At 46.5% G+C, this 16383-nt stretch overlaps 1 protein-coding gene across 6 annotated transcripts in view; it reads left to right on the top strand.

Moving 5' to 3' along the window:
* HTR4 (5-hydroxytryptamine receptor 4) overlaps positions 1-14142 on the top strand; it is a 724446-nt gene extending 710304 nt beyond the window's left edge. For all 6 annotated transcript variants that reach the window (XM_068277120.1, XM_068277118.1, XM_068277121.1 and 3 more), the window contains one exon: positions 12996-14142. In XM_068277120.1, coding sequence (XP_068133221.1) covers positions 12996-13083 — 88 coding nt within the window. In that variant the 3' untranslated portion in view covers positions 13084-14142. The remainder of the gene's footprint in view (positions 1-12995) is intronic.
* The last annotated feature ends 2241 nt before the right edge of the window (positions 14143-16383 follow it).

The raw sequence follows: 16383 nt of genomic DNA, 5'->3' as shown, positions 1-16383 counted from the left end.
AAAAAAAAGTGTATGTAGATGTAGTTTTACTATTTGGCCACAAGATGGTCTCAGTCAAATTTTTTCTTTTTTTTTCATCCTGTAAGTGGAGCGATCATGCTTGGAGGAAGTGAAGGGAGGATGTGACTTTTTTTTTTTCTTCAGAAAGATTGTGGCTTCTTATAGAAGCAGCCGGTCTTTCTAATGGGGACTTAGATCAGTGAATGGGAACTGCGTTCTTATTCATTGATCTCCGGGCTAACGGGTGATGGCATGGGAGCGTGCAGCTGCCTTTTGGACATAGCAGCTACGTCCAAAAGGCTTGATTGGTTAAAGGGCAATAAATATGGCAGCCTCAATATGCCACTTTCTTCAGATTCCCTTTAAAGTGTACCTGAGACAATAAAGTAAAAGGTTTTATATGTACCTGGGGTTTCCTCTAGCTGTTTGTAGTCCCTTTGCTCCCTTGCCCTACTCCCGGGCCCCCCTGTTGTGCTGCAGACAGCGCCAGTAAAATTCCAGGCTGAGACAGTCGAGGACTACTGGTCACGCACGGTTCCAGCTGTGCTCACTCCCCGATTGACTGCCGAAGTATTTTGCATGTGCAGTTCGTTTACAGTCTAACTGTGCTTGCACAAGATGCTCCTGGCCATGGGAGCTCTATCGGGGGGTTCGCACGGCTGGGACTGCACATGTACAGTAGCCCGCAACCCGGCTGGATTGCAGATTCCACACTGGCACAACAGAGGGGACCAGTCCACCACGGAGCTAACAGACTACGGGGGCTTGAGGAAACCCCAAGTATAAATTATTTTACGTTCATTGTCTCAGGTTTACTTTAAAGGTGCCCATTAATAGTACAATGTTTAGCAAAAAAAATCATACTTTCGATAAGATCATATTGAATGAAAAGATCATGCTTATTTGATCCATACCACTTAAAGCTAACCCGAGCCGAAGCTTGGGTTTTAAATAACTAATTACCTGGAGGGAAGCCTCTTGATCTTATTGAGGCTTCCCTCTGTGGTTGAAAGCCTCCCTGTGCTGAGCACGCCCCCCCCCCCCCCCACATGGGTACTGTGCAGCTCCTGTCTCTGCATCATGGCCATGTGAGCTGGCCCGCCCATGCGCAGTAGGACAGAGCCCTCAGCTCCGGCTTACTGCGCCACAATACAGGGACAAGATTTTCGTGGCCCCCGATGTGATTAGCGGCAATGTATTGTCGTTAATCTTCAGGGGGGCCGCACTCATCGACAGGGAACATTAGAATACAGAGGGAAGCCTCAATAGGATCCTGAGGCTTCCCTATTTTTAGGTAAGTATCTTATTTTGTACCTGAGCTTTGGCTCGGGTACACTTTAAGAATCCAACTGGTAATCATATCTCCACCCGTTAAGATCATATCTATGATCTCCAAGGAGGGCGATCACTTCTTTAAAGAAACCATCGATAAATGCGATTTACTGCACATTGTTAATGTGTGAAGACAATGGTTGCCCCTTGATTTGTTGATCATATGATAAAAATAATAGTACTACATTATGGCGTAGGCAAAGAAGCAACTGACCAATGTGCACCTTGATTGACAACCATGTACATGCAAGTGTGCAATTCTAGCAGAGCATTGCATACTCTGCATTGTAATAGAGTAAGTTGTATCCATGAGCATGGTAGAGTTACCATTCTAAATAATAACCTTTTGTATTATTACTCCTTAAAGGACTATTGTAGGGGGAAAAAGAGTTGAACCTACCTGGGGCTTCTAACGGTCCCCCGCAGACATCCTGTGCTCACGCAGCCACTCACCGATGCTCTGGTCCCCACCACCAGTTCACTTTCGGAATTTGCAACTTTAAAGTCAGAAAACCACTGAGCCTGCAAGGCCACCTTCTCGCTCCCACTGACGTCACCAGTAACGTACTGCGCAGGCGCTGACCGTACTGGGCCTGCATGACTCTCGGTGATGTCAGCAGGAGCGAGGATGCGGCTGTGCAGACGCAGTGGTTTTCAGACTTTAAAGTTGCAAATTCCGAAAATGAACCAGAGGCAGGGACCAGAGAATTGGTGACTGGCTGTGCGGGCACAGGACGTCTGCAGGGGACCATTAGAAGCCCCAGGTAAGTTTAACTTTTTTTTCTTTTTTTTTTCCTACAGAAGTCCTTAAATGGAACCTAAACTGAGGGGGATATGGATTTTTCCTTTTAAACAATACCAGTTGCCTGGCAGCCCTGCTGATCCCTTTAGCTGTAGTAGTGGCTAAAGCACACACCCGAAACAAGTGTGCAGCTAATCCAGTCTGATTTCAGTCAGAGCATCTGATCTGCATGCTTGTTCAGGGGCTGTAGCTGAAAGTATTAGAGACACAGAATCAGCAGGAGAGTCAGGCAACTGGTATTATTTTAAAAGGAAAAATCCATATCCTTCTCAGTTTAGGTTCCCTTCAAAGCTGCTATCATCATCAGACATCAACTGCCTGGCAAGCAGTTAGGCTCAGTTCCTACTTCAGCGGCTGCAAAAAAGCATGGTAAAAGTGCATCTGCTCAGGGTGTGCTGTGCTTCATTGCACGTCTGCGCTCTCGTTCACATTACCAGACATTTTGCATCCACTCTGTTTGCCGCTGTCCATCACCTCTGCTGCCACTGCCACTTGGTCCAGGAAATAGCCGATACACACAGACCAGAGGCCAGCAGAAGCACGGGGCTTTCCATTGGTTTACAACAGACCAATTCTACCTAGCAACGGAGGATTTTCATTAGTCCACCATGAACCAATGAGAATCCTCCCTATTGGTAATGAGGATCTTTATTGGTCATTTGCAATACAATGGTGGGCACCATGCTTCTGCCAGGCTCCGGTCTGTGTATACCAGCTTCAGTGGACCTAGCGGTGGGTACCAAGGGTGGCAGAACTTAATCCATTATCATGGGCTTCCATTGCATTTGTGCACCCAGCATTTGTAGTCCATTCTGTGAAAATGCTGGAGGTCGGGATTCTGTGTTGTGTTAAATGGTTCTGGTTTTTAGCACAAGTGAAAGCGGAACAAATTTTTACAATTGCATCTGCTTCTTGCGTTTCTCTGAGGTGCAGAAAACGTATATTCTACACAAGTGGGAACAGAGCTTTAGGTAACAGTTGTCCTTTACTTGCTTAGCTATGAAGTATGTGTGTGTGTAGAGGCTTCACCAAGTTTTCCTGCGAGTCCAAGTAAATATAGGTAGAGGATTGAGGTGACAGCCACTGTGCATGCACCAAATTTACACATCATATGATAAGAATACAAAAATGCTGCCCCCGCTCTATGCTTTCCTGACAGTTTTAAGTGGAGTAAGCCATGTATACAGTATTTATACCTTTGCTGATGTTTTGAATTTAAAGGTCCTTGTAGCATATGTTACAATATGTGGAATCCTAAGCAGTATGTAAAAGACTTTGATGGTGATGTTTTTAGTATTTGGGCACAGGAGTACTTAGGAGTGCTTTTAGTCTTGAGAAAGTGCCAATGGTAGCACAGAATCGCAGCCTCAACCTCCTTATGCTCCTGGAGCTGTAAGCTTGTTACCATGTATTACTGCTGCTGCCACATATGCATGTTACTGATGGTCCTCTTGGTTTCATTAAATACCATAAATACTCGAGTATAAGCTGATCCGAGTATAGGACGATCCCCCAACTTTTACCTTAAAAAAAAAAACACAGGATAAATAGTTTGACCCGAGTATAAGCCGGGGGTGGCAAAAGCCACAACACCACTCACAGCCATGGCCGGCCACAACCCTATTAGAAAAGCAGCATAAGTTCAGAAACTATAATAAGCCAGAACATAGGCCTACAATGGAGATTGACATGCAAAGAAGTCATATTGCAAAATTTTAGCTGGCATAAAGATGAAGCAAGTAATGCAGAGCCACATAGTTGTGTATCTAAAACTTGATATAGGAATGCAAGGATTCTCTCCACTCAGTAGACACCATCTCTGTGTGCCTTCCAAGGCTACAATTCGAGATGAGTTTAGCTGGGACCTCCCATGGAAATGTCAAGTGTGTGGTCTCCCTCAGATGATACATCAATGTGCATATAGTGGGGGCACTTTGGGGGTTGCTCAGAGTAGTGTCTCGAGTATAATCCGAGACCCACACTTTTGGGCCAAAAAATTAGGCTTATACTCTAGTATTTTTGTAGTCGCATTTTAGAAAACACAGAAGTTGCTCGTGATCATATAACAGAAAGAATGATTGTGTAAGCTGGAACCACCTTTGACTGAAGCACCCATAAATGGAAGTAGTTGAAGCTATCCATGGATCTGATAGTAGCTTTTGATTGAAACTCATGAATTTTATCTAACATTTTTACCATTATAAACCTCAACATCCATTGTATCTGTAGTTGTTTTTTCTTAAAATTCATATAACTTTCTATCTCATCTAAATTCTAAGCCTTGCTATTTTCTTGGCACTCAGCAGTATTCGAATCCCTGGGTGTATAGAGATGTCTGAAGTTTAATATGGGGATTTCAATCAGCTGCTTCAGCCAAATAATGCAGCTATAATGAAAAGCTTATCATCATGAGAGCAATTAACTACACTGAACATGTGATATTTAACTCCTATTCCCAGGAAGTTTTATCTTACTGAGTTCTGTAAACTCTTGTATAGTGATGCAGAACACAATGCTCAGGATTGCACTGCATATTCATGTCTGTAGCAGACTGAAATGTGTGCACACTTTAGCTGTGTGCTCACTGATGATAGACAGAGCAGTGTGTACACTTTAGCTGGGTTCTCACTGATAACAGACTGAGCAGTGTGTACACTTTAAGTGAACCTCCAGATTAAATTAGTAGATTAAAAATCTACTCAGCAGCACTAAAAAGGCTTGGTGTTTCTTTAACAGTTTCACAGCATCCGAATGATTTTCTTACCCAAGCCTCATTTTTAGCTGCACAGAAGAAAACTGCCCGGGTATTTTTCCCCTGATGCTGTGCAAAGCATGATAGGATTTCTGATGTTGTTGTTCTCATTCTGCAGTTTTGGTGCACCTTTTTTTTTTTTGTTGTTGAACATTTTGAATTTTAGATTTGAATCCTAACGCAGGCAGCTGGGAGTAGTGCTCAGAACACAGGACAGTTCAAACTGTGTCTTATGCTCTCTGTCATCTCCTTTCAACCAAAAATATGGCTGCCCCCATGAAATCACAAGCATTTGCCTGTTCTTTTTAAACAGTGTGAGTTAGAGATTTTATTACCTATCTATTTTAATTAAAATAACTAATGTAACTTAATGACAATGTGTTTGTTTAGGCTGAAGTTCCCCTTTTAGCTGGGTGCTCACTGACGACGGACTGAGCAGTGTGTACAATTTAGCTGGGTGCTCACTGACGACGGACTGAGCAGTGTGTACACTTTAGCTGGGTGCTCACTGACGACGGACTGAGCAGTGTGTACACTTTAGCTGGGTGCTCACTGACGACGGACTGAGCAGTGTGTACACTTTAGCTGGGTGCTCACTGACGATATGGTGTGGTTCAGCCACCAATATACTGGTTTGTGAGAAAAACTATAGCACAGACCAGACAGGAATGACTGATACGTGATTTCTTTTTGAGTCATTTTCAGCTGACGCTTGCAGCCTTTCCACCATGGAGAGTCATTCTGCTGCTGTTAGTTATTGTCAATAGATCCCATTGAAATGAATTGAATATTTAGTTGGTTAGTGATTGTCAAGAGGATAGAGAAGGGGTTTACAATGGATAATTCTGTTCATTCTGAATTGCTCTGGACAAGGATTCAAATGACTAACCTTAACCATCCTGCCAACTCTTTTTAAAGAAGCTTTAGCAAATATCTGCAAAATTCTGGATAAGAAGCTAGCTGAGGCTACGTTCACAGTGGGAAATTGCGGAGCTGCATTATAAACGCTTATAACGCAACTTACCACACTGCAATGCTAAGCCTATGGGACGTGTACAGTGCGACATTAGCGTTGCATTGTAACATGTAGAGTTATGGTAATGCACTGCTGCAGTGCGTTTTCTCTAAACGCACGTTACCGGGTACAGGAAAGCATACTTTTCTTTGCCTGTATGCTTTGCTGTACCTACTGTATGCAACGGTAATGCTGCGTTAATGTGCGTTACCACCTTTTTTTGTGTTGTAATGTTGCGTTACAACTTAAAGGTTGCATTACAATGCAACGTCCCACTGTGAATAAGCCCTGAATGTCAGTAACTACCTGGCCAGAAATAAAACAAACCAGAACTGCTTTTGTACAATGGTGTTGCAATAGGGGATACAGAGGTTGCAACTGCACCCGGGCCCTTGAACTTAGGGGGCCACTAGGGGCTCTCCTTCAACCACAGTATCACAGTATTCTCTTTTCAGTGGTGCTATGCTAGTAATGATCAGTGCTATATATGCTTTGAATAATAGCATCATTAACAAACTGTTTCCTTCCTCTGCTTACACCTCTCATACTGTGCATCACTGGCAGGTTTTGTGGCGCCATATTATGTATAGAATGGTTGCGGGAGCCCAATGTAAACCTTGCACTGGGGCACAAAGCTCCTTAGCTAAGCCGCTGATTTTATAACTATGGGAAGAGTTTGGAAGGAATTAGGTGTTTATCTAAATTAAGAGCTGGTACACCACCCAGCAGAGGTGTGCTGTATTCCTATCTGCATATGTTCATCATGTGACCTACCACTCTTGTTAAGTCTATGCAAAATGTATGACGCTTGAAACTGGGCCAATCAAATGCATTTCTTGGCTATATGGATTGTCCTAGAATTGTGAGCATATCATTGATGATCACCTACAATGGGCAGAAGAATGGGTAGGTGGTGGTTAGTGCTGTGACCCTGCTTCTCCGTGCTCACCAGGGACACCATCTGGAAACTGGAAGTGTTTACGGGATGTTGTCCCTGTGTGTTGCACGGATTTCCTGTGGATTGCACGGATTTCCTGTGGATTTACTCATGTTCTCCCACAACCCCAAAACAAGTAGCTGATGGTAATGCTCATATTTTTATAAAGTCGGTACTATAAATGTGGTGAGAACAAAAACATATTTTTTTTAAAGAGTAACTGTTACGCATGAATTTAAAAATAGTTTTGTATATCCCTCTTTTATAAAGCCTACAAAGATGCTAAAAAGGCCCTGGCATATTGAAAAACATTCACACTTTTACATTAATATGATTTATAAATCCTCTTGCCCCCAGCTCCTAACTCGTACGCAGAGCCGCGGCAAGAGAAGTAGCAGTGATTGCTGGGCGGCTTTTTTTTTCCCCTTTACTGTTCCCTGTGCCTCCCCTTCATTTCATATTCCTCCCCTGTATGCAGTAGTGCAGCCCGATTGGCTGCTTCCTCTGCCCCTCACGTTTTCCCCAGCCACGCCTCTGCTCCTCTCTGATTGGCAATACAGAGAAGTCACTGACAGCGACGTCATCTGTAGTTGCCGGAGGAGTGAATATGAGGCTGTTTGCAGCGGCGACCAGAAGACGGGAGACAGAAGACAGGAGATGGCGGAGAACGGATCCAGACCCGGAGGAGGGAAGACCCTATGCGGACGGACGGAAGACTAATCCAGCCGGAGGGGAACTTGCCGAGGCTGCTGACAGAGAAGAGCGACGTGTGGTAATGTATTCTTTTTTTTTATTACACGCACCACCGCTGCGCATCTCTGCATACAAATGGGGGCAGACCTATACCTACACTGGGGAAAGACCTATATTGGGGGAAGATCTATATCGGGGGCAGACCTATACCTACACTGGGGGAAGATCTATATCGGGGGCAGACCTATACCTACACTGGGGGAAGACCTATATCGGGGGCAGACCTATACCTACACTGGGGGAAGACCTATATCGGGGGCAGACCTATACCTACACTGGGGGAAGATCTATATCGGGGGCAGACCTATACCTACACTGGGGGAAGACCTATATCGGGGGCAGACCTATACCTACACTGGGGGAAGACCTATATCGGGGGCAGACCTATACCTACACTGGGGGAAGACCTATATGGGGGCAGACCTATACCTACACTGGGGGAAGACCTATATTGGGGAAAGACCTATATGGGGGCAGACCTATACCTACACTGGGGAAAGACCTATATTGGGGCAGACCTATACCTACACTGGGGGAAGACCTATATTGGGGGAAGACCTATATGGGGGCAGACCTATACCTACACTGGGGAAAGACCTATATGGGGGCAGACCTATACCTACACTGGGGAAAGACCTATATCGGGGGCAGACCTATACCTACACTGGGGGAAGACCTATATTGGGGGAAGACCTATATGGGGGCAGACCTATACCTATGCTGGGGGCAGATACGCCCCTATACCAGGGACAGAACTATACTGGGGGTATATGTATACCTATACTGGGGGCAGAACTATACCTATACTGGGGGTATATGTATACTTATACTGGGGGCAGAACTATACCTATACTGGGGGTAGATGCACACGTCTGCCCCCAGTATAGCCATACATCTGCCCCCAGTATAGGCATACATCTGCCCCCAGTATAGGCATACATCTGCCCCCAGTATAGGCATACATCTGCCCCCAGTATAGGCGTAGATCTGCCCCCGGTATAGGTCTGCATCTGCCCCCAGTATAGAGCTTCAACCAGCGCAGTTATATATCTGCCCCTAGTATTGTTATAGGTATAGGTCTGCATCTGCCCCCAGTATAGAGCTTCAACCAGTGCAGTTATATATCTGCCCCTAGTATCGTTATAGGTATAGGTCTGCCCCATTAGCTTGCAGAGATGTGCAGCAGTGGTACCTGTAATAAAAAAAAAAATACATTACCACACGTCGCTCTTTTCCTTCTTCCTCTTTCAGCAGTCTCAGCAAGCAATGCGATGGGGTTCCCCCTCTGCCGGTCTTCCGTCTGTCCACATGGGGTCTTCCCTCCTCCGGGTCTGGGATCCGCGCTCCGGCATCCGCCAACGATCTCCACCGTCCTTCTGGTCACCAACGCAAGCAGCCTCCTGTGCACTCCGTCGGCAACTAAAGATGACGTCGGTGACGTCTCTGTATTGCCAATCAGAGAGGAGCCGAGGCGTGGCTGCCTCTCCTCTCCCTCCATAGGACAGTACATGCAACCTCCTGCCTCTCCTTCCCTCTCTATAGCACAGTACATGCAGCCTCCTGCCCCTCCTCCCCTCTCCATAGCACAGTACATGCAACCTCCTGCCTCTCCTCCTCTCTCCATAGCACAGTACATGCAGCCTCCTGCCCCTCCTCCCCTCTCCATAGGACAGTACATGCAACCTCCTGCCTCTCCTCCCCTCTCCATAGCACAGTACATGCAGCCTCCTGCCCCTCCTCCCCTCTCTATAGGACAGTATATGCAGCCTCCTGCCTCTCCTCCCCTCTCTATAGGACAGTACATGCACCCTCCTGCTTCTCCTCCCCTCTCCATAGCACAGTACATGCAGCCTCCTGCCCCTCCTCCCCTCTCTATAGGACAGTATATGCAGCCTCCTGCCTCTCCCCCTCTCTATAGGACAGTACATGCACCCTCCTGCTTCTCCTCCCCTCTCCATAGGACAGTACATGCACCCTCCTGCCTCTCCTCCCCTCTCCATAGCACAGTACATGCAGCCTCCTGCCCCTCCTCCCCTCTCCATAGGACAGTACATGCAACCTCCTGCCTCTCCTCCCCTCTCCATAGCACAGTACATGCAGCCTCCTGCCCCTCCTCCCCTCTCCATAGGACAGTATATGCAGCCTCCTGCCTCTCCCCCTCTCTATAGGACAGTACATGCACCCTCCTGCTTCTCCTCCCCTCTCTATAGGACAGTACATGCAACCTCCTGCCTCTCCTCCCCTCTCCATAGCACAGTACATGCAGCCTCCTGCCCCTCCTCCCCTCTCTATAGGACAGTATATGCAGCCTCCTGCCTCTCCCCCTCTCTATAGGACAGTACATGCACCCTCCTGCTTCTCCTCCCCTCTCCATAGCACAGTACATGCAGCCTCCTGCCCCTCCTCCCCTCTCTATAGGACAGTATATGTAGCCTCCTGCCTCTCCCCCTCTCTATAGGACAGTACATGCAGCCTCCTGCCCCTCCTCCCCTCTCCATAGGACAGTACATGCAACCTCCTGCCTCTCCTCCCCTCTCCATAGCACAGTACATGCAGCCTCCTGCCCCTCCTCCCCTCTCCATAGGACAGTATATGCAGCCTCCTGCCTCTCCCCCTCTCTATAGGACAGTACATGCAGCCTCCTGCCCCTCCTCCCCTCTCCATAGGACAGTACATGCAACCTCCTGCCTCTCCTCCCCTCTCCATAGCACAGTACATGCAGCCTCCTGCCCCTTCTCCCCTCTCTATAGGACAGTATATGCAGCCTCCTGCCTCTCCCCCTCTCTATAGGACAGTACATGCACCCTCCTGCTTCTCCTCCCCTCTCTATAGGACAGTACATGCAACCTCCTGCCTCTCCTCCCCTCTCCATAGCACAGTACATGCAGCCTCCTGCCCCTCCTCCCTTCTCTATAGGACAGTATATGCAGCCTCCTGCCTCTCCCCCTCTCTATAGGACAGTACATGCACCCTCCTGCTTCTCCTCCCCTCTCTATAGGACAGTACATGCAACCTCCTGCCTCCCCTCTCCATAGCACAGTACATGCAGCCTCCTGCCCCTCCTCCCCTCTCTATAGGACAGTATATGCAGCCTCCTGCCTCTCCCCCTCTCTATAGGACAGTACATGCACCCTCCTGCTTCTCCTCCCCTCTCCATAGGACAGTACATGCACCCTCCTGCCTCTCCTCCCCTCTCCATAGCACAGTACATGCAGCCTCCTGCCCCTCCTCCCCTCTCCATAGGACAGTATATGCAGCCTCCTGCCTCTCCCCCTCTCTATAGGACAGTACATGCACCCTCCTGCTTCTCCTCCCCTCTCCATAGGACAGTACATGCACCCTCCTTCCTCTCCCCCTCTCTATAGGACAGTACATGCACCCTCCTGCTTCTCCTCCCCTCTCCATAGGACAGTACATGCACCCTCCTGCCTCTCCTCCCCTCTCCATAGCACAGTACATGCAGTCGCCTGCCTCTCCTTCCCTCTCCATAGGACAGTACATGCACCCTCCTGCCTCTCCCCCTCTCCATAGGACAGTACATGCACCCTCCTGCCTCTCCCCCTCTCTATAGGACAGTACATGCACCCTCCTGCTTTTCCTCCCCTCTCCATAGGACAGTACATGCACCCTCATGCCTCTCCTCCCCTCTCCATAGGACAGTACATGCACCCTCCTGCCTCTCCCCCTCTCCATAGGACAGTACATGCACCCTCCTGCCTCTCCCCCTCTCTATAGGACAGTACATGCACCCTCCTGCCTCTCCCCCTCTCCATAGGACAGTACATGCACCCTCCTGCCTCTCTTCCCCTCTCCATAAAACAGTACATGCAGCCTCCTGCCTCTCCTCCGCTCGACATAGGACAGTACATGGCTAGGTACACACCATACATTTGTCTGGCAGATTTACCTGCTAGTTCGATTATTTTCAATGTGTTCCATCTGAACTAAGTTTTTCAAAGCAATTTTTCTAATGAAATTGTGTTCACTTCTATGAAAAACAAACGGCAAAACCATTGAAAATCAGAACATGGTGGTAATCGATCTGGCTGATAAATCTGCCTAATGCTGGACATACACGGCACGTTTATGCTCCGGAATCGGGCCGCTGGCACAATGCTGGCACATCCCCGCTCGTCTGCGCGGATCGATTCCCGCTCGTCCCCGTGGGCACTTCCTTATCAGCGATTCGTTTTCTGCATTGTCCGCCTGCGGGGATCAAGCATGGTATCGACCCGCTGCGGTGATCGGACAGGTTGAATATTATCAATCGAGCCATCAGCGGCTCTATTGATAATATAAAATGCGCCGTGTATGCCCAGCATAAGAATTGTGTGGTGTGTAGCTACTAGCTAGCATTTAGAATGCATGGAAGGAGGCTCTCTGCTGGAGGCTGGCGCAGTTATAGTGGTTGACATAGCTATTTTACACAGATACGCCCATGACAAGCTGCAACAATATAAGTGTGCAGAGGAGTTGTGACATGACATGTTTGGTCTGTCTATCATTAGCCAGTAACTGATCATGCTGTCACACACCTCTAAAGAGGATTCAGTGTGCATGTAAAGTAACGTGTAATGAAGGATGAAACCAAGTGCAGTCTTTAGGCTATGTCACTGCTGCAAAAACGTACATGCAGACAGGATTTCAGTAAGTTGGGAAATCACTCATCCTCTTTAGCAGTTTTTGACATCCTGTCCTCAGACATAAACAAGCTCCACAGAGTCGCACATTGATGATGTATGAGAAGCCATACCTTGGTGGGAGTGTCTGAGGGCTGGGAAAAGGGAGTGCTAATGCATACTAAATCAGAAGGAGGAGGGCAAACAGTAAGGGAGGATATGACATCACGATTGGCTTCACACACAGTCTTCCTAAAATGGAACCTCCCAGGAATAGAAATCTATTTACTATATATAACTCGCTGCAAAGCAAAACATGGACAGTGCAATGCATATGTTATGTAAGTACAGCAAGTATTTATCTACTTATATATGTGTTTTTTTTTCCGGAGACACTATGCCTAACAGCTTTAAGAGACTTTCCCTGTAGTCCTCAATCAGGCCATTTCAGCACTGAGACCCCCATTGCATAGTACAGACCTGCTCTACTGCACATGCACAAGCTGTCAACAAGCCTTGGTTGGCCATTTTGCAGAGGGGACAGCGCTAGTACAGTCTGGCGGAGTAGGATGGGGGATCTAGAGGCTCCTCTCTATTGAGGTGTGTACCCAAATTAGGCACCTTTTTCCAACACGTTTCCTTTAAATCACCAATATTTATTTCATAAATACTTTAGGCTCTAATAAATTATTAAACTATGTATGCAAAAATGCTCTACAATCCTTTTAGGAATGTTACGTAAACATTACATAATCATGGTCATTGTCTTGTTTTCTCTTTTTCAGGTATACAGTTCTGTATAATGGGCATCACCAGGAGCAGGACAGACTTCCCATCCACAATGATCCAGAGTCGCAGGAATCTTGCTTTTAATTAGCACCATAAACACTTAAAAGCATGTATTCTGCTGGATCTCCAGGCTTGAGCCAAGCATAAGATCCTCCTGTTCCAATGTAGCCAGAGCACAGAGGCTACAGAAAAATCAATGGCATCAGATCGGTGCATTCACTATGAAACTGTTTGGTGAGATGGCTGCACATTTTTTCCTAGGACATCCAAGTCTGCACTGCTCTTCAGACCACATGGTCAGACAATCCATGTACAGTATTTGCTATCATGAATTTTCTATGTTGGTGGTTCATACTTGTAGCTTTAGACAACAAAGACCAGTATGAATTGTAGTTCAGGCATACCTGAACACACAGGAACAACCAAAGACTGGATCAGCATCTATATTACCCACTTTCCAGTGCCTAACTATAAGGGTAACCATAACACAGACAGGACAAGGATCAAGAAGACATTCCTATAACTGTGTATTATATGGTGTATATGCATGTACTTTTTCAGCCTGATATTGTTCATGTTCAATTTGGTTGGTAAGATGGTATTTTCATCATTATGCTTGTACAGTTTGGCTGATCAGCAAATGTTTTATCTGCAAGATCTTCCAAAAGCTTCTGTGTTCTTTTGTTACAAAAACAGCATAGGTCCGCCATTATTGTAAAGGTCAGTTTAACTTCCACAGCAATGTTTCTTATACCGTGGTGTTCCTGAGAGACTAATAGGAGTCTATGACAGAATCTGGTCAGGTACCAATTATATTGTGAATGTTACAGTAAAAATGCATAGCAAATATATACCGAGAAAGGTAGACAGAAAGGTTTCCCTTTCTATATATACAATTATATAATGTTTACAAGGACTGTGGGGAAAGTCCTCTAATTTGTTTAATAGATGTATATTTTATGTTACTGTTGTGTTGGCTTTATTGATGCTTATTGCTAGAAGCCATTATGGGCACTATTCTGTGGGAAAAGCATTCAAATATTGGCTTATTTGACAGAGGCTGAATTATAAAGAATAGTTTTTGATTGGCTGATTTGATTTACTCTGCAAATCTTTTTGCGCATATAAAATTAAAACGTATGAAGCATGTTTACTTTTTATTACATTTCATAGAAAAAATAGTAATAATAAAAAAAAACCATGTTCAAATTATATCTCAACAACACTATATTCACACAATTGAGGAGTTCGACAATCGTGCTGCAAGCTTTCAAAAGTATCTAGGTGTCCATTTCTGGCAGCAATGCCAGCTCTACCATTAGAGTGATCCCTCAGTCAAAAAAAAAAGACTTTTACTCACCTGGGGCTCCAATAGCCCCCTGCAGCTGTCCGGTGCCCTTGCTGTGGCCCCCCCGATCCTCGTGTCCCCGCCGGCAGCCACTTCCGGTTTCGCCGCCAGGAGCCAACAGGCTGGGAACGCAAGTGATTCTTCGCGTTCCCAGCCACAATTGCGCCCTCTATGCTGCTATATGCTTCATGCGGGGAGAGGCGGAGATTGACTGGAGTAGAGGTAGAGCTACTGCGTACAGCTCTGCCTCTATCTGGAAGGAGGATCTGAAAGCCCAGGAATTTTGCTATTAAACACTCGTTCTGCTGCAGTAATGCGGCGAATTATTATTATTATGTATTGTATTTATAAAGCGCCAACATCTTATGCAGCGCTGCACAATAGATAAACGGGTTAACATACAGGTAGAACATACGGAAACTCACAACAAAACAAGATCATGCAAATGATTTGATAACAATACAGTGTCATAGGTCAAAATAGAGACTGTTCGAGTCTACAATAGGGGTGGTTGCGAGTAAGATTGCATAATCAAGCTGGATAAGTTAAGGAGGAGGGCCCTGCCGGAGGCTTACAATCTAAAGGGTGGGGTGGAGACAATAGGTGCATCTTTTGAGAGGGGGTCTAACAGAACATATTATGGTGCTGGTGTAGGGGGGTATGCGAGCGTGAAGAGGTGAGTCTTGAGAGCTTGTTTGAAGGAATTAAAGGTGGGGGCGAGTCTGACGGCTGGTGGGAGAGAGTTCCAGAGAGTAGGGGCGGCCCTGGTGAAGTCCTGCAATCGTGCGTGTGACTGAGTTATGCGTGGTGCGACTAGGCGCAGGTCATTGGAGGATCGGAGGGGGCGGGCTGGTATGTGCCTGTGGACCAGATCAGAGATGTAGGTTGGGCAGGTCTTGTGCACTGATTTGTAGGCAAAGCACAGGATTTTGAAATTTATCCTAAAGCTGATGGGGAGCCAGTGTAGTGCTTTACAGAGCGGAGTTGTAGAGGCGCTGCGGTGAGAAGAATGTATCAGTCTGGCTGCCGCATTCATTACCAATTTAAGTGGGTCAGTACGGTTAGAGGGGAGGCCAGATAAAAGAGAATTGCAGTAGTCTAGGCGGGAGATGACAAGGGCGTGGATAAGGAGTTTAGTGGTGTCAGGGGACAGGTAGGAGCGGATCTTGGAGATGTTGCGGAGGTGGAAGTTGCAGGATCTGGCAATACCTTGGATGTGGGCGGTAAAGGAAAGTTCAGAGTCCAGAGTAACGCCTAGACAGCGGGCTTGGGAGGTAGGGTGGATTATAGTATTTTCAATAGTGACGTGCAGATCTGGAAGGGGTGCAGCTGTGCGGGGTGGGAATATTAGAAGCTCAGTCTTGTCCAAATTAAGCTTCAGGTACCTGGCAGCCATCCAGGAGGAAATGGATGTGAGGCAGGCAGAGACTTTTTCCATGGTAGAGGAGGAGAGGTCTGGGGTGTGGAGATATATCTGGGTGTCGTCGGCATACAGGTGGTAATTTAAGCCCATGGAGGAGATGATTTTGCCAATTGAGGCAGTATAGAGTGAGAACAGTAGGGGTCCTAGGACGGAACCTTGAGGAACACCAACTGAGAGGGGTGTAGGAGTGGATGAGGAGCCATTGAAAAATGGCGAATCTACTTAGAATTGAATGCTGAACAGGACTAAAGAAGAAAACCAGTTAAAAATAAGGGGTGGTGCTGGCTACATCTTAATATGCAGCGTGGCCACAATGGAGCACACTTACCTGGTCCATCTCTGTGTCCTTACCTCGTCAGCAATGCAAATGCTTATCACTGTGCAGCAGTTACCATCAGTGAGATACTAATAATTCCATGTTAATTGAAATATTGTGCTAATTGTATGCACATACAGCATATGCAGCTTGAAAATGGACCAGTGAAATGAAGCATATGCTGTATTGGACTGGTGCATTTCCAAGTTGCATAAATATGGGCATCAGCTTGAAGTTAAGAACATCTCAATGACCATCCCAACTAATAAGTTATAGCTAATTGATAGGCTATTATTC

The sequence above is a fragment of the Hyperolius riggenbachi genome, chromosome 3 (assembly GCF_040937935.1).
Source record: "Hyperolius riggenbachi isolate aHypRig1 chromosome 3, aHypRig1.pri, whole genome shotgun sequence".
Taxonomy (NCBI): domain Eukaryota; kingdom Metazoa; phylum Chordata; class Amphibia; order Anura; family Hyperoliidae; genus Hyperolius; species Hyperolius riggenbachi.
Note: the sequence above shows the minus strand (reverse complement) of the source record. Positions and strands in the feature narration are given on the sequence as shown.